General features: G+C 39.7%; 1 protein-coding gene across 1 annotated transcript in view; it reads left to right on the top strand.

The window, feature by feature from the left end:
* Positions 1-19,339, top strand: part of LOC118839279 (homeobox protein MSX-2-like) — a 62,510-nt gene extending 43,171 nt beyond the window's left edge. The window contains exons 6-7 of the mRNA XM_036746729.1: positions 17,475-17,663; positions 18,657-19,339. Coding sequence (XP_036602624.1) covers positions 17,475-17,663; positions 18,657-19,093 — 626 coding nt within the window. The 3' untranslated portion in view covers positions 19,094-19,339. The remainder of the gene's footprint in view (positions 1-17,474; positions 17,664-18,656) is intronic.
* The last annotated feature ends 284 nt before the right edge of the window (positions 19,340-19,623 follow it).

Here is a 19,623-nt window from a genome sequence, read left to right on the forward strand (position 1 = left end):
GTTTGAAAGTCAAATTTTCTATTCAGTTCTGGTCTTTTCACTGAGAAAGCTTGAAAGTCCTCTATTTTATTGAAAATCCATATTTTGCCTTAGAACATGATACTCAGTTTTGCTGGGTAGGTGATTCTAGGTTTTAATCCTAGCTCCATTGACCTCCGGAATATCGCATTCCAAGCCCTTCGATCTCTTAATGTAGAAGCTGCCAGATCTTGGATTATTCTGATTGGGTTTCCACAATACTCAAATTGTTTCTTTCTGGCTGCTTGCAGTATTTTCTCCTTGATCTGGGAGCTCTGGAATTTGGCAACAATATTCCTAGGAGATTTCTTTTTGGGATTTATTTGAGGAGGCGATCGATGGATTCTTTCAATTTCTATTTTGCCCTGTGGCTCTAGAATATCAGGGCAGTTCTCCTTGATAATTTCCTGAAAGATGGTATCTAGGCTCTTTTTTTGATCATGGCTTTCAGGTAGTCCAATAATTTTTAAATTATCTCTCCTGGATCTATTTTCCATGTCAATGATTTTTCCAAGGAGATATTTCACATTGTCTTCCATTTTTTCATTCCTCTGGTTCTGTTTTATAATATCCTGATTTCTCATAAAGTCACTAGCTTCCACTTGCTCCAATCTAATTTTTAAAGTAGTATTTTCTTCAGTGGTCTTTTGGACCTCCTTTTCCATTTGGCTAATTCTGCCTTTCAAGGCATTCTTCTCCTCATTGGCTTTTTGGAGCTCTTTTGCCATTTGAGTTAGTCTGTTTTTTAAGGTGTTGTTTTCTTCAGGGTATTTTTCAGTATTTTTTTGGGTCTCCTTTAGCAAGTCATTGACTTGTTTTTCATGGTTTTCTTGCATCCTTCTCATTTTTCTTCCCAATTTTCCCTCTACTTCTCTAACTTGCTTTTCCAAATCCTTTTTGAGTTCTTCTATGGCCTGGGGCCAGTTCATGTTTTTCTTGGAGGCTTTTGTTGTAGGCTCTATGACTTTGTTGTCTTCTTTAGGCTGTATGTTTTGGTCTTCTTTGTCACCAAAGAAAGAATCCAAAGTCTGAGACTGAATCTGGGCGCGTTTTCGCTGCCTGGCCATATTCCCAACCAACTAACTTGACCCTTGAGTTTTTCAGTGGGGTATGACTGCTTGTAGACTAACGAGTTCTATGTTCTACGTTTGGGGGGGAGGTGCCAGCTCTGTCAGAGCCGCACTCCTCCTTCCCCAAGGACCCCCAGTCCAGACTGGGCTCAGATCTTCAGCAGGCTGTTGCACTCCTGCTCTGATCCGCCACTTAATTCCTCCCACCAGGTGGGCCTGGAGCCAGAAGTAACAACAGCTGTAGCTGCCCCACCTCCGCTGCCCCCGGGGCTGGAAGCCGAACCGCGAACTCCTTCTACTCCCGCAGCTTTTCCCACTAACCTTCTCCGCAGTCTTTGGTGTTTGTGGGTCGAGGGGTCTGGTAACTGCCGCAGCTCACATATTCAGGGCGCTAGGGTCCCCTCCGCCCGGCTTCTGGTCTGGATCGTCCACGCCGCTCAGGCTGGGCTCTGCTCCACTCCATTCCCAGCTCCCAGCTCCCAGCTCCGTGTGGAATAGACCTCACCCAGAGACCATCCAGGCTGTCCTGGGCTGGAGCCCTGCTTCCCTCTGCTGTTCTGTGGGTTCTGCCGTTCTAGAATTGGTTCAGAGCCATTTTTATAGGTTTTTGGAGGGACTCAGGTACGGAGCTCACTCTAGTCCGTGCTTACCAGCCACCATCTTGGCTCCGCCCCCTCCAATCTAATTTTTAAGGTAGTATTTTCTTCAGTGGTCTTTTGGACCTCCTTCCCCAAGAACCACCAGCCTGGACCTGACTCAGATCTTAAGCAGGCTCTGCACTCCTGCTCTGATCTGCCACTTAATTCCTCCCACCAGGTGGGCCTGGGGCCAGAAGCAACTGCAGCTGTAATTCTGTAGCTGTACCACCCCTGCTGCCCCTGGGGCAGTGGCTGAACCTTCTTCCACTCTGTCTCCCGCAGCTTTTCCCACTAACCTTTTCTGTTGTCTTTGGTGTTTATGGGTTGAGAAGTCTGGTAACTGCCACAGCTCACTGATTCGGGGCGCTAGGGCCTGTTCCACCCAGCTCCTGGTCTGGTTGGTCCTGCTGCTGCCCCGCTGGGCTCTGCTGCCCTCTGTTCCCAGCTCCCTGCGCAATAGACCTCACCCAGCAACCATCCAGGTTGTCCTGGGCAGGAGCCCTGCTTCCCTCTGCTGTTTTGTGGGTTCTGCAGTTCTAGAATTTGTTCAGAGTCATTTTTTATAGGTTTTTGGAGGGACCTGGGTGGGGAGCTCCTGCAAGCCCCTGCTTTCCAGCTGCCATCTTGGCTCCACCCCCCCAATTCCATCAAGAACCGGTTCTTAAGTGTAATCTACATTATTAACATTTTCTCCATCATTTTCTTAAGTCTAGGTGATCAACAAAAGAAAAATCAAGCGCTGTTTTTTTTTTGTAAAGTGTCCTTAGATCACATTGCTATGAATTCGGTCTTCCATGGTCAGATTAAGAGGTAAGGTTACACTTCCACCTTTATTCAAGACCTCAGAGAATGACTGGGAGAGGGAGTTGCTCAAGTCCTATTAACAAGCCACCTGAGATGGAGATGTGGATGGGAAAAGGTCATAGATGGTGAAGAACTTTCTTCTTCCCTCACCTAACTTTGCTTTCTGGCTCACTGGGGCTGTATTCATGGCTCAGATATCGAAGTAGAAGGAATGGTTTAGATAGAGAGGAATCTAGCCCCTCTGATGCTTCATCAAAAGACTACAGGATACTGAGCCCAGCAGGAAAGAGGAAAGGGATTTTTCTCTCCTATCAAGACACTCACCTCCCTGTTTTCTACCCTTGGAGAAATTGCTGACATTAAACTGGTTCAGGAACTCAGAACAAAATCACCTGTAGCATCTGTAGGAACTACTTCTCTAAACCAGTCACAATTGACTGTGGACACAGCTTTTGCCAAGCATGTCTCTCCAGGAGCTGGGAAGTTGGGGCCACGCCTTTCTTTTGTCCTGAATGCAGCCAAGTCTGCTAGATCAGAGAATTCCCAGGACTCAAATGTGCTTCAGAAAACTGACTGACACTGGCAATCAGCTCACCTCCCACCATCTGCAGAGTCGTGAAGCAAGAAGTCTATGTTCCATTTACCAGGTCATCAAGCTCTTCAAAGCTGTTGACTTGCTTTTCATGATTTTCTTGCATCACTCTCATTTCACTTCCCAATTTTTCCTCTACATCTCTTACTTGATTTTTCAAACTCCTTTTTGAGCTCTTCCATGGCCTGAGAGCAATTCATATTTTTCTTGGAGGCTTTGGATGTAGGAGCTTTGACTTTGTTGTCTTCTTCTGGTTGTATGTTTTGATCTTCTTTGTCACAAAAGTAAGATTCTATAGTCTGATTATTTTATGCTGTTTGCTCATATTCCCAGCCAATTACTTGACTTTTGAGCTCTTTGTCAAGGTAGAATTCTGCTTCCAGAGTGGAGAGTGCTCTGTCCCAAGGTTCAGGGGCCTTGCCCAGCTGTGGTCAGAGATATTTCTAGGCACCTGTAAATTTTCAGTTCTTCTAAGGTCGTATGATCAAAGGAGAGGTGTTTACTCCTCTCCTGGCCTTTGGTCTGGTCTGTGAGTGACCACAAGCACTCTTTTCTGCCTTGGAATTATGAGGAGGATTCCTTCTCCACAGTTGCCACAAGCTCTGCCACATTAGTGCTCCTCATCACCCCAGGACCACCATACAGGACTGTGACCCAGATCCAAGCAGGGCAAAACAAGAGAATCCTGCCTCAGTGCCAGCAAAGAGATCCCTGCATTCCCCATTCTGATCAGCTGCTTGATCCCCCCGCCATCTGTGGGCCTGGAGCTCCAGAAGCAGCTGCTGCCACCACTGCTGCCACCACCTCCGTTTCCCTGAGGCTGGGGCCAGACTGTGTTCTTCACTTACCCAGGTCCAACAGAGCTTCCCCACTGATCTTCTGCTTTATCTTTGGTGTTTGTGGGTTGAGAAGTCTGGAAACCGCCACAGCTGCCAGTGATTCAATCCCCTGAGGCCTGCTCCAGCCCAGTGTCTGTTGGCATGGCCCACGCTAGACTGCGCTCCACTCCCAGCCCGGTGCAATAGACCCTTCTTGTAGGCCCTCCAGATTGTCTTGGGCTGGAGATTTGTTTCACTCTGTCATTTTGTGAGTTCAATAGCTCTAGAATTTGTTTAGAGTCATTTTTACAGGTATTTGGAGGGGTTTGAGGGAGAGCTCAAGCAAGTCCCTGCTTTTACTCCACCATCTTGGCTCTACCCCAGTTTCAGACAGTTTTTAGCCCTGATTCAATGTAAGAAAATTATGTCAGAGAATGACTTTTTTCAGTGTAGTGAAGATAAAAAATGCTTTACTGGCTTCTTCAGTTATATAAGAAGCCTTCCCCAGTGCAAATGTATCAAAGCATTCGACAGAAACTGACTGTCAGGTTGAGTTTAGATGTTATTTGATATCAGAAAAGTTATACTGGAGAAATGGTTTAAATAGGGAATAAAGGTGGAAAGGCCTTAAGCCATAACTCAAATCTCATTGACCACCGTAATATTTAACTGCAGGGAAACCTTTTGAATGTAATCAATGTGGAAAGACTTTCTAAAAGAAATCTAATTTTCTTCAATGTCAGAGAATTCACACTGGAGGGAAACCTTGTAAATGTAATACTGTGGAAAGACTTTAAGCCACATTTCCATTCTTTCTGTACATCAGAGACTCCACAAATGTAATCAACATGGAAAGGCTTTCTGAATGACATTCAGTCTTCATCAAAATCAGAATCCACACTGGAGAGAAACCTTATAAATGTAATCAATGTGGAAAAACTTTCAGATATAATTCTGGTCTTTCTACACATCAGAGAGTCCACACTGCAGAGAAAACTTATGAATGAAATCAACGTGGAAAGACTTTCAGAAATCAATTCAGTCTTCCTCAACATCAGAGAATCCACACTGCAGAGAAGTTATGAATGAAATCAATGTAGAAAGGCATTCACAAAGAACACCAATCTTTTGATACGTTAGAGAATCCACACTGGAGAGAAACCTTATGAATATAATCGATGTGGAAAGACTTTCACACAGAACATCAAACTTTTGATGAGAACTGCTACAGGTGGATATCTTTCCCTGGGAAAAGTTGACGGGATGACCTTGGCATGGCCTAAGAAAAGATCCTCTTGACTTACACATTTTGCTAGTTCCTTTCTAAACAGGAAATTTCCCTACCTGGTTAATTTTGAGTCTGGCTTTTGAGACCCTGTAACTACATGACTGGCTGTCAGCTATGACCTATGCCTGGAATCAAACACAGCTGAGGGAGTCTTTTCCCTCTACTTTGGTATATGTCAGGTTAGTCTGTGCCCTTAAAGGGATGAGTCTTGACATTTTTATAACTATGTCAGTCCTTTTACTTTCATAGAAAATTTCTATAATCTGGCAAGGTGAGCAGTAGAAGTTTTATCAGTATAATACTAAATCTATTGATTAATGGATTGATGCCAATGCAAGTATGAAAAATCTTAGGGAACAGCAGTGAATAGAATGCCTGGCCTGGAATCAGGAAGACTCATTTTCCTGAGTTCAAATCTGGCCTCAGACACAGACTAGTTGTGTGACCCTGGGCAAGTCGCTTAACCCTGTTTTGGAGAAGGAAATGGCAAACCACTCCAGTATCTTTTCCAAGAAAACTCTAAATGGGGTCTAGAAGAGTCAAACAGGACTGACTAACTACAACAAACAATGAAAAAAAATCTAATAATTTTTTCTGTATTTGTTGTCCAATTATAAGGATAATATTTTGCTGAAGAGGGAATTAGAAAAATAAGTCAAAGATGTCATGTAAAAGTTTTCTAATTAAATAAAATAATTAATTTGAGAAAGCAATGGGATTAGACTGTTTTCCGTAAGAACTATATGCGTATGTATAAGATTGGCTTCCAAATATTTCTAGTATAGAAATTCGGATTTTAAGAGTGTTTTAGTAATAAGTTCTCAAAATTGGATTAGGAATTCTACATGTTAAATTGCATTGGTGATTTAAAGAAAATAATATTATTTCCCATTTTTAAAGAATTTGATGATTTGAAAAGACAAAAGGGTTCATTTTACAAGTTAGACCCTCATTATTTTTTTTTCCATAGCAGGTAAATTGTTGAGGTAAAGATAAAAACAGTTAAAACCAAAATTCTCTGAAGTTTTGGGTTGAGAGAACCAATTGTATTAAATCATATTAAGTCTTATTACTGGCAGAATTATCTAAGAATCTCTACAAGTGATTTGAAACCACAGAAGCTGGGCCCTTTTTAGAGCTGTCCTGAAAGTGATGGCTATTCTAGGATGTCCAAGAGAAGAGCTTTCCAAGGACCAGATGACTACATGGGACATGTGGGACTCAAGACGAAATGATTAAATGGACATTGAGAGTGAGTTATGAGGATACATGGAGACTTGTTCTTATTTAAGAGTGATGATCATCCTTGTATTGCATTGGTCTTTCATTTCATGGTGTTTATGCTGAGCTTTCTTGCTTACCTTGTTGATGTGTAAGTCTCCCCTCAAAATTATTCTATTGTGAATGCTCTAAGTGGTTTGATTTATAGCTCGACTTACATAATTCTGATTATGAATAGATGAAAAACCTTATAGATTTGGCTTATGAGGAAGAGGGCTGGCCCCTCCCCTAAGAATCAAAGTGGAGGAAATTGTGAGAATTGAGTGAGCCACAGTGACTCTATCTTGTGATTCAATTCTAGATCTAGCTCAGTTTCCTTTCTATTCAATTGTGGGTCTAATCCAATTTCTTTATTTAATTATGGGAATTATGAGAAAACTTTATTTGCATTGTTTGAACCTAGAGTCCTACATGGCTGTGAGGCTGGAAAGCTGTACCACCTTACTGTTTCTTAGAGATTCTTAACTAAACACCTAGTTTTTGCTGTCCAGTTGCTGTCCAACTGGATCCAAAGATTGATGTAAGGTATTTTCCTACAGTTATACATCTCAAACAATCCATATGTCTTATCTGAAAACTGGCCCTATACTGGTCAATTGGTTACTGTTTCCCTGTTCCTTTGATTGAATACAAACACTTGGGAGTATAACAGGAAAGATCAATGATCAATGCCTTTAGTGCTGTTTTTGCTTTGCTAATCATTTATCAGTTACAATTATTTTGATAGGATAAGAAATATAGTCCTGGGTAAAAACCTGTGTAACCAAAGCTAAGTGTAGTCCCAGGTGAATGCTTCTGTTAGTTTATCTTTTAAGTGTGACTAAATCTTTATAAAAGTGTGTGTTAAGTGTGTAATCGTAATAATCACATTTACATTAAAATTTATTAAGCTACCCTCAGCTTATGATGTAAAAGGGCCCTGCTTGAGCCAAAGGCCTGCTTCAGTAAAAGGGCATTGATCATTTAGAACATAACTAGCCCATTTGCATGATACAAGAATCAAGAGATCTATAAATAATTGTGAATCTTGTAGATTAGGGGTTTCAGACCGAACTGGGCTGATTGTAGACCCCACCTTTGTTTCTCTTAATAAAGGTTGTTTTCTTTGCCCAGAAAGACCTCCCAGTTTCTTTTTTTACAGGGAACAGGACAATTCTTTTTGTGATTTCAGAGAATTGCACCTGTTCCCCCCCACAACTTGGAAAGCCCCTAATCTTTTCTCCAGTTAAAAATAGGATTACCCTAATTCTACATCCTGGGTTGTTATCTGTTAATTGTTTTCTTTTAATTAATTGTTTTTTTAAAAAGAAATTAATTGTTTTTAAAACACACAAAAAAATCCATCTCCCCCTGTATTTGGCACCCAGTGCTAGGCTGAGAAAGCCTTTCCCTATTTGTTATGTAATTGGCATGCATTGCTTAATAAATCAATATGCTCAGAAGTTCAAACCTTTGTTTCCTTAGTCATTTCAGATTCCACTAATCACAGTTGCAACTAAAATCCCAAACTCTACAGGAAACCTTTTCCAATCCCTCTTAATTCTAGAGCCTTCCCACTTTGAGTTTATTCCTGTTTCTCCTGTTTATACCTTGTCTGTACATAGTTGTACCCTTATTGTCTCTTGCATTAGATAGTAAGCTGCTTGAGGGAATAGACTGTCTTTTGTCTCTTTTTGGTATCCCAGGGCTTTGAACAGTGTCTGGCACATAGTGGGTCATCAATTTATTTTCTGCCGATTGGCTGTTTCAGTTCAGGCACATCATTTCTATATATAGTGAGGTTACAAAAAAGATCAGTGTGTTAGTTAAGTACTCTGGCTTAAGGGCATCTGGTGCCATAGTGGGTATAGCATCAGGCCTGGAACCAGGAGGATTCATCTTCCTGAATTCAAATCTAGCCTCAGATACTTGCTACGTGACCCTGGGTGAGTCACTTAACCATATTTGTCTCATCCGTAAAATAAGCTAGAGAAGGGAATGGCAAACTACTGCAGTATCTTTGCCAAGAAAACTTTAAATGGGGCCATTAAGTGTCAGGCACAACTGAAAATGACGGAACAACTCCAACTTAGGTCCTGAGCACTCAGAACCTAATCACATGACTCCCAGGGCACTGCCTCTGCATTAAGATGCTTCTCCCATTGTTTGTGGTTCAAGGGGAGGGGCCAAACGTTTAATGTGTTTGTAGGAAAGGCTGCCTGTGTTAGTAAGAAGCTCATGCTGTCTTTTTTTTTTTTGGAGGGGGGAAGGCAGGGCAGTTGGGGTTAAGTGACTTGCCCAAGGTCACACAACTAGTAAGTGTGTCAAGTGTCTGAGGCTGGATTTGAACTCAGGTCTTCCTCCAGGGCTAGTGCTGTACTCACTGCGCCACCTACCTGCCCCGCTCATGTTGTCTTGATGCTTTCCACTGATCCATTTTACTCACCCTGTAATTAATTGTGAGCAGCCTCTTCTATAGGAAAAAATGAGTGAGCCCATGCTGCTGGGCTTGGGAATAGGGCACACAGAGACTAGTCTAGTCCTCCTCACAGAAGAGCTTGGTGACCTGGTGAATGGAACACAGACCTCTTGCTTCATGACTCTGCAGATGGTCAGAGCTGAGCTGATTGCCAGTGTCAGTCAGCTTTTGGAGGCACATTTGAGACCTGGGAATTCTCTGATCTAGGAGACTTGGCTGCATTCAGGACAAAAGAAAGGTGTGGCCCCAACTTCCCAGCTCCTGGAGAGATATGCTTGGCAAAAGCTGTGTCCACTGTCAATTGTGACTGATTTGGAGAAGTAGTTCCTACAGATGCTACAGGTGATTTTGTTCTGAGTTCCTGAACCAGTTAATGTCAGCAATGGGGAGAAAACAGGGAGGTGAGTGTCTTGGCAGGAGAGAAAAATCCCTTTCCTCTTTCCTGCTGGACTCAGTACCCTGTAGTCTTTTGATGAAGCACAGATGAGTCAGAGGGGCTAGATTCCTGTCTATCTAAACCATTCCTTCTACTTCGATATCTGAGCCATGAATGCAGCCCCAGTGAGCCAGAAAGCAAAGTTAGGTGAGGGAAGAAGAAAGACCTTTTCCCATCCACATCTCCATCTCAGGTGGCTTGTTAATAGGACTTGAGCAACTCCCTCTCCCAGTCATTCTCTGAGGTCTTGAATAAAGGTGGAAGTGTAACCTTACCTCTTAATCTGACCATGGAAGACCAAATTCATAGCAATGTGATCTGAGGACCCTTAAAAAAGAAACAAACCAGGGCTTGATTTTTCTTTTGTTGATCACCTAGACTTAAGAAAATGTTAATAATGTAGATTACACTTAAAAGTGTATTATGCATGCATTTTTCTTTTCAGAGAACCAGTTCTTAATCGTATACCACTATTTGGTTAACATCTTATTTTACCTGATTTTTTTTTTAATTGGAACATTGAAAAGTGGATTCCTTATCTTAACCACGTGGTCCCACCTTCTTAACCAAAGTTTTACCCTTGTTTCCTTCTCCTATCTTGCCTGTTTTTTCCTAGGAAAATAAAAGGAATCTCCACTTGAATAAATAGCCAGGTGTGAATTCTTACCCCTTGTATATTTTCTTCTCCATGTTAGAGTTGAAGAGAATTGACCATCAGACACTAAACTTAAAACAGCCATTGTCTGTAAACTCACTGCCTTTGTATTGAATGCTTTGCCCAGGAACTTAAGTAAGTGATTTGTATAAGTTTCATTGATGCCTTTTTTTAGGTTATTCATCTTATATCCCTTTCTCTTTTATATTTATTTTATTATGGTTACATTTGATTTCCAAGCTGTTTCACTTTCTCCCCACCCTGCACTAGAGAAAGCCAACATTTGACCCGTGTGTGTGTGTGTGTGTGTGTGTGTGTGTATGTATGCATATGTGTGTATATGTAGCTAGATATAGATATTTGTGTGTGGATATATGCATATCTTTCTTCATAGGTCCTTTGTAGTTCATTTGAATATTCATGTAAATCAGAATGGCTTAGTCATTCACCTTTAGTTTTTAAACAATGTTGCTGTTACTGTATCCATTTTTCTTGGTTCTGTTCATTTCACTCTTCATTATTTCGTATGTTGTGACAAATCTGCAAAACTGAGGCATGAAAGTCTGAGCAGAATCTATTTGTTGGTAAGGCTCCTGATTCCCAATAATATAGGTCAATGGTTCCTCATTGGCCAGAGACCCACCCATACAATCAGAGCATCCTTTTATAGTGTCTGGTTATGCAAATCTATTATATAATGTCAACTGGTGCCTACTAAACTAAAATTGTGATTGATCCATAACTATGCTGATTTGCAAAAGGGGTCTTCCAGATCCCATGGTAACAGGGATACAATTAGTCAACATCCTTGGAAAGTCCCCAACCCCACACTCTTCCTGTACTACAGAAACCCAGTGCTAGGAAAAAGCATCATAGGACAAGACTGAATTATCCTTTATTCATCTTTATCTCCTTCAGGTGGCAGGCCCTCTCTTAAGTGACATGCATAGTTTCCTATCAAGTATCATATTACCGAGGCCTATACAAAATAGTTCTAAATCTAAGCCTTTAGAAATTAGTTTTAATGGTTATTGCTGTGATTAAAAAAATTCTTAACTACTAATCAATCGATAATCAATTTCACACATACCACATTTCTATGTTTTCCTAAAATTAGCCTAAAATAATTTCTTACAACACAATAGTATTCCATCACAATCATATGCCACAACCTATTCAGCCATTTCCCGATTGATGGACTTCTCAATTTCTAGTTCTTCACTACCACAAAGGAAGCTGCTATTAATACTTTAGAACATATAGATTCTTTTCCTTTTACTCTGATCACCTTGGGAAACAGACTTGATAGTGGTATTACTGGGTCAAAGGGTATACGCAGTTTTATAACTTTTGGTGTAATTCTGGATTGTTCTCTGGAATGGTTGAATTGGTTCACAGTTCCATAAACAGTGTATTAGCATCCCATTTTTTCCATATCCCCTCCAACATTTGTCATTTTACCCTTTTATCATTTTAGCCAATCTGATAGGTGTGAAGGTGCTGTTTCAAAGTTGTTTTAATTTACATTTCTGTAATCAAAAATGATTTAGAGCATTTTTTCATATGACTATATTTGGCTTTGATTTATTTCTCCAAAAGCTGCTTGTTTACATCCTTTGATCATTTATCAGCTGGGGAATGACTCATGTTCTTATAATTCCCTATGTATTTGAGATATGAGGCCTTTATCTAAAAAACTGTGCATAAATTTTCCCCCAATTTTCTGCTTTCCTTCTAGGCTTAGCTACATTGGTTTTATTTGTACAAAACTTTTTTAATTTAGTGTAATTAAAATTATTCACTTTATAATGCACAGTGCTCCCTATCTCTTGTTTACTCATAAATTCTTTTCCTATCTATAAATCTGATAGGTAATGTGTTCCATGTTCTTCTAATTTACTTATAATGTCTCCCTTTATGTCTAGGTCATATATCCATTTTGATCTTATCTTGGTAAATGGTGTAAGAATACCAGTGTATGCCTAGTTTCTGCCAGACTGCTTTTTCAGTTTTCCCAACAATTTTTACCAGTGAATTCTTGTCCTGAAAACCTAAATCTTTACATTTATCAACCACAAGATTATTATTTACTACCATATATTGTATATCTACTCAATTTCACTGATCTACCTTTCTATTTCTTATCCAGTGATAGTTTTGATAATTACTGCTTTGTAATACAGTTTAAGATCTGACACTGCTCGACCTTTTACCTTTACTTTTTTTTGTTAATTCCTTTGATATTCTTGACCTTTAGATTTTCCAAATGAATTTTTGTCATTTTTTTCTAGTTCAATACATTTTTTTTTTGTAATTTAATTAGTGTAGCACTGAATAAGTAGATTAATTTGGGTAGAATTGTCAGTTAAATTGGTGAGTTATCTTTTCTTGCAAGGCTTTGTTAATGATGTATAGAAATGCTGATTATTTATGTGAGTTTATTTTATGTCCTGCTGCTTTGCTAATATTATTGTTTAAGCTAGCTTTTTAGTTGAAGCTCTAGGATTTTCCAAGTATACCAGCATATTGTCTGCAAAAGAGGTAGTTTATTACCTCGTTGCCAATTCTGATTCCTTTGATTTCTCCTTCTCTCATCACTGTTGTCTAGTATTTCTAATACAATTTGGAATAATTCTGGCAATAACAGGCATCCTCATTTCACTCCTGATCTTATTGGAAGGCTTCTAGTTTATCCTCATTAAGGGATAATTCTTGCTCATGGTTTTAGGTAGATGCTTCTTATCATTTTAAGGAAAACTCCATTTATACATACACTTTCAAATCTTTTTAATAGGAATGAGTGATTCATGTAAAATCACCCTTTTTATTATACTGTGTTATAGAAATGCTTGTTTTATTTCATAAGTTAAAAAGAAAAAATAGGAATGAGTGTTGTATTTTGTCAAAAAAACATCTTCTGCATCTATTAATATAACCATGTGACTTGTTACTTATTGATTTCATCAATTATGTTAATAAATGTTGAACCAGCCCTGCATTTCTAGTATAAGTCCCAAGTGGTCATAAAGTATAAACTTTCTGATATATTGCTGTAGTCTCCTTGCTAGTTTATTATTTAGAAGTTTTACAACTATATTCATTACTGAAATTGGTCTATAATTTTCTTGTTTGGTTTTTGCCCTCTGCTTTAGACATCAGTACCCTATTTGTTTCATTGAAGGAGTTGGGTAGGACTCCTTTGCCTGTTATTCCAAATAATTTATTTAATATTGGAATTAGTTGGTCTTTAAATGTTTGATAGAATTCACTTGTAATTTCATCTGGTCTTGATGGTTTTTTCTTAGGAAGCTCATTTATGGCCTGTTCAATTTCTTTTTCTAAAACAGGTTGATTTAGATACTCTACTTCCTCTTCTGTTAGTCTGTTCTAGGCAGTTGATGTTTTTGTAAGTATTCTTCCATTTCACATAAATAGTTAAATTTATTGGCATATAATTGGGCAAAATAACTTCTAATAATTGCTTTAATTTCATCTTCATTAGTGCTATATTCACCCTTTTCATTTTGGATACTAGTGATTTGGTTTTCTTTTTTTAAAAATCATACTAGCAAATGGTTTATTTTATTTGTTTTTCCCCATAAAACCAACTCCTAGTTTTATTTCTTAATTCAATGGTTTTCTTTCATTCAATTTTATTAATCTCACCTTTAATTTTCAGGATTTCTAATTTGGTATTTAAATTAGGGATTTTTAATTGGTTCTTTTTCTAGTGTTTTAAATTGCATATTCACTTCATTGATCTACTCTTTCTCTGTTTTTTTGATGTAAGCATTTAGAGATATACATTTTTCTCTGGTTACTACTTTTGCTGCATCCCATAAACTTTGATATGTTGTCTCATTATTATAATTCTCTTTAATAAAATAATTTGTTTCTATGACTTGTTCTTTAACCCACTCATTCTTTAAGATTAGATTATTTAGTCTCCAATTAATTTTTAATCTGTGTTTCCATGGTCCTTTACTAAATGTAATTTTTATCTCATTATGATCTGAAAAAGATGCATTTAATATTTCTGCATTTAACTGTAAAGTTTTTATAGCCTACTATATGGTAAAGTTTTGTACTCATATTCAGTTCTCTTCAGAGAGCTATCATATCTAGCTTATCTAGGATTTTGTTCATCTTCTTGACTTCTTTTTTACTTATTTTTTTGATTAGGTTAATCTAGTTCTGAGAGGGAAAGGTTGAAATATCCCACTGTTACAGTTTTACTATTTTCACCTGTAATTCATTTAGCTTTTCCTTAAAAAATCTGGATGCTATGTAGGTTTAGTTATCCATGACATTTTTTAACATATTGTAGTTTCCCTGATTATCTCTTTCAATTAAATCCATTTTAGCTTTAACTTTCAGATCCTGATTGCTTATTGATATTCCTGCTTTTTTTTTCAATATCATCTGAACTGTGTTAAATTCTTCTCCAGCTCTTCATTTTTGCTTTGTGTGTATCTCTGCAACAGCAATGCTACTTGCTGCTACTGTGGCTGTGTAAGACCAATAACACTAGCACACAGGAGGGCTAGTAGCACAGTTTCTTTGATCTGCTTTTCTAAGGAAAGCAACTTTAAGGGGCTAACAATCTTACTTTAACTAAACATACATATATCATTCACTTAGTTCAGGGGGAAAAGCTACCACCCTGAACTTCAGAGAAAACACAAACAGAAATTACAAACAGAGAAAATATAAACAGAGCAAATAACACAAATCAACAGACAGGCTTCTAGCTGTCTGACCAAAGCTACACATACATAGTTACCAGAGAGAGAAGCACCAACATCTGGGTTTTCAAAGCCAGGGGTCTCCTTAACGGCTACCCAGAGTCTCCACATCAACACTGTTCCAATGAGTGAGCCCCAGACAAAATGCTAACCTCAGAGTATATATACCCTTTTTCAGGGCCTGAGGGCCTCACAACTCTCCAGGGTTTTCCATCTCTTGTGACCTAATTAATTAGCAAAAGGGTGTGGACCTTCCTACAAACAAAGGCAAGGCTCAATCAAAGGCACTTGGGGAATGGGGAAAAGATAAATTTCCTTGAGAGAGAAGAGTAAATAGCCAGTGGATTCAAAGCCAAAATAGATTGATAAGGAAAGAATTGTTTATTGCTCTTTTGAGAGTAGGGTTTTTGGAAGAATAGATGGTATTCCAACTAATGAGGTATGTAAGATATACTGAGAAAAGATACTTAATATTAGACTGAACAGGGAAGCAGGACCTGCCCCTACAGATTCTCCTGAATCCTTGTATCCAAGTTTGTCACACCTTCGGGGAGAATAGGAAATAGGCCAAACCCCAGATCAGATTAAAGAAATATAGAGATGGGATTACAGATCCCATATTAATCTAACCATATATTGGAAGAGTGGATCAAATACTGTAACTAGGGCATAGTAGATACTGGGGCAGAGGCCTCCCTTATATATGGAAACCCTGATAACTTTAAACATGGAACTCCTATTACCATGACAGGATTGGGAGGGGCTGAAATATCAGCCAGACAAGTCAAACTCATGATGAAAATTGATCAATTGCCTAAGAAAGCATATACTCTGGTAATTGTACCAATTCCTGAATACATCATTGGAATATTGAGAGGTATGACTCTAAATTTACCTGAGGGGAGATACCAATTTGCAGTAAGGATGATAGAAATTAATACATTTTTTGTGGGAAAAATAAAAATGGACACAGTCACCTTACCTGAACCTTCTGAAGTAATTACTTTAAAGCAGTATCATGTACCAGGTGGGCAAGATGAAATTACCAACACTACAAAGGAATATGTTGAGGCAGGAGAGTTAGTTCCCACAACACTTGATAGAATAATCTTGGCCAGTACAAAAGTCAGATGGGACATGGAGAATGATGGTGGATTATAGACAGTCGAATAAGGTGACTCCTCCCTTGTATGCTACTGTTCCAGACACCATTACCTTAATAGAAAGGATCCAGAAATATGATGGGCTTTGGTATGCAGTTATTGATTTAGCTAATGCTTTCTTTACTATCTCAATAGATTCTAAACAGTGGGACCAGTTTGCTCTCACTTGGCAGGGCAGACAATATACCTTTACCCACCTGCCACAGGTATATCTGCATAGCCCCATGATTTATCATAAGATTGTGGCTGAACATTTGGATGACTTGGAGCTACCTGGTGTACAGCTTACCTACTACATAGATGATATTATGCTACAGGGAAAAAAATGTAAAGAAGTTGAGAAGAGTTTGACACTTTTAATTGAGCATATGAAAAGCAAAGGGTAGGAAATTAACCCTGCAAGGATTCAAAGACCAGCTCAAACCATAAAATTTTTGGGTATACAATGGAATAAGGGGCTGTAAGAGATTCTCCCGCAAGCCCAACAAAAGATTCAGGATTTTCTTATCTCTACCAATTAGAAAGAGGACCAAAAGTCTATAGGACTATTTGGATATTGAAGGCACTACATTCCACATCTAGTACAGATTTTGAAACCCTTCTATAAAGTTACCAGGAAAAAATGTGAATTTGATTGGGTGCTTGAGCAGAGTAAAGCTTTAGAAGAAGCCACAGCTGCTATACAATTGGCCCTAGATTTATGGCCTATGCAAAGTGACCGGGTGGAATTACAAGTGACTGTGCAGGATGAATATGCAAACTGGAGTTTATGGCAAAAACAACCAAGCTGAAATGTACCCTTAGGATTTTGGTCTAGGAAACTCCCTTCATCTGGAGTTCAGTATACCCCTTTTGAAAAGCAGTTGTTAGCTGCATATTGGGCTTTGGTAGAGACTGAACAACTGACTCTGGGCCATGAAGTAATATTAAGGCCTGGAATTCCGATTATGACCTGGGTAATGAGTACCCCAGCATCTCTCAGAATTGGACATGCAGAAGAGGCTAGCATAATTAAATGGAAATGGTATATTCAAAATAAATCTAAAACAGGCAAAAGTAGGGTTTCTGCTCTATATGAATCTATGGCAAACATAGATACTGAAGGAAACGATATACTCCCTGAACCAAAGCAACAATTGGTACGGTCCTTGGTAAATGGAATGAGGGATATGATGGATTTGGGAGAGCAAAATATTTGGGCCACAAAAGACACTGGAAAGCAGTGGCCTATAATCCTTGTACTAGGAGGACTTTGGAAACTACTGGGATGGGTAGAAGTAGTCTATATGCTAAACTTATGGCAGTACCTCAAGCTATCAAAACAGAGGGAGAAGGACAGTGTCATATATGCATTGATTCATGATTGGTGGCCAGTGGGTTAGCTACATGGATGCCTATGTGGAAAAATCAAAATTGGGAAATTTGTGGCAAACAATTTTGGGGCAAAGAATTATGGGAAGATACATGGGACATGTCTTTGGTTACTAATTTGTCTGTTTTTCCTGTAGATGCTCACATGGCCCTCACCACACCAAAATGTGAATACAATGCACATGCTGATGGACTGGCAAAGACTTCTACTCAACATATTGTCCCTGCCCTGACACCAGCTAATGATCCAGTACTAACAAAACAGGTCCATCAAACGGCCAGCTATTTATGGGTCCAGGCCACACACCAGTGTGCACAAGATCAAGGTATTAGTATTTCTCATTCATTGTTAAGACAAGTAGCAGATGGATGTTATGTATGTCAGTTGGAAAAGGAATGAACTGTTCCTCTGGAAATAACTGGAGAGATAGCAAGGGGAAAAACTCTAGCCCAGATTTGGCAGATAGATTGGACCCCTACCCCAAGATAAAGATTGCAAATTTATATGTATTTGTGTTGACACCTATTCAGGTGTACTACTGGCTTGTCCTTATAAGAATGCAACCCAGAAAAACACCTGTTAAACTCTAGATATCATAAGTCTATATTATGGAACCCCAATGCAGATTTAAAGTGACAATGAGTCTCTCTCTCTCTGTTTCTCTGTCTCTGTCTGTCTCTGTCTCTTTCTTTCTCTCTGTTTCTGTTTCTCTGTCTTTGTGTCTGCCTCTCTCTGTCTCTCTCTCTCTCCCTCTCTCTGTTTCTGCCTCTCTCTGTGTGTCTCTGTATCTCTCTGTCTCTGTGTCTTTCTGTGTCTGTTTCTGTCTCTCTCTGTCCCTGTTTATCTCTCTGTTTCTCTGTATCTACCTCTCTCTCTCTTTCTCTCTCTCTGTCTCTCTCTGTTTCTCTGTTTCTGCCTCTCTCTGTGTGTCTCTGTATCTCTCTGTCTCTGTGTCTTTCTGTGTCTGTTTCTCTCTCTCTGTGTCCCTGTCTGTCTCTCTGTTTCTCTGTCTCTACCTCTATCTCTCTGTCTCTGTCTCCATGTCTCTGTCTCTCTCTGTCTCTCTCTCTGTGTCTCTCTGTCTCTTTCTCACATATCCCTCTCTCTTGCCACTTAGGCTACTTGACATCTCTTTTTGCCCCTAATTGCGTTGCTCCCCTGCCAAGTCTTCCAGTGACAGCTACAGCTAAATGAGAGTCATAACAGTGAAACTTGAGGATAGAATTGTGAGTTGCACTATGTCACCCAGAATCTGAAGATCTAAAGCCTGAGTCATTGGATTCCAAGTAGCTTCTGTATGTTTGTCTCTCTCCCACAGGGACCCCCAGCCCCTCACCCTGCCCCCTCCGAAAACAGAAGAAAAGGAGAAAGCCTTGGGTGCCCTTTACAACAGCACAACGACTGGCCTTAGAAGTGAAATTCCAGCAGAAACAGTACCTGCCCATGACCGAGCGAGCAGAGTTCTCCAGCTCTCTGAGCCTCACTGAGACACAGGTCAAGAATTGGTTTCAGAATCGAAGGGCAAAAACCAAGCTATTGCAGGGAGTCAAGTTAGAAAACATGAAGCAAACAGACAAGCCTCTTTTGGTTTCTCTTGCCCTGCCCTTCCCATCGGGGGCCCACCTGCAGGGTTCACTTGCTCTGTGTGGGCCCTCAAGCGCCTTTCCTCAGGGCACCCTGCAGCCAGTGCCAGGGCTTTTAACAACCCCAGTCACTTATGCCCCTGTCCTAGGGAGCACTAGTCTTCTTATATAACCTGAAAACCTCAGCAAGCCCGGAATCCTTAAGACAAGCCCTAGGCCTAAACCTGAGATTTGGATGCCTGGGAAGGGGCTAGAGATGTGTGTCAAGCAGTATATCTTGATCTGTGACTAAGAGAAATAACCCTATAACAGGTAAAAGTTCTGTGTATGACTTATTTGAGATTGAAACCATGACTGGTATCAGTCTGCTGAATAAAGTCCTATCTGGGTATGGTGTGGACATCTCTCTAGATATTGGGGAAATGGATCAGGGTGGGGGGGGGGGGAAGCTTTAGATCCAAGGTTCTAGGTTCCTGGAAGAAGACTCCTGACCTGGACTTACTCAGAGGAGTTTATGGAGATATCCTTGGATTTTTTTTTTTTACCTCAGCCTCTGAAACAATCTAAAACTAGAACCAAGATATAAAAAGCTGGTTAGTAATCTGAGTGAACACAGTCAAAACCAGGCAGTTAAGGGCCTCTTCCCGACTCATACAAAGGAAGGAAGGGCCCTGGCCACAGCCTGTGGAAGTCATCATAGTT

Source organism: Trichosurus vulpecula, chromosome 2, assembly GCF_011100635.1.
Source record: "Trichosurus vulpecula isolate mTriVul1 chromosome 2, mTriVul1.pri, whole genome shotgun sequence".
NCBI lineage: Eukaryota > Metazoa > Chordata > Mammalia > Diprotodontia > Phalangeridae > Trichosurus > Trichosurus vulpecula.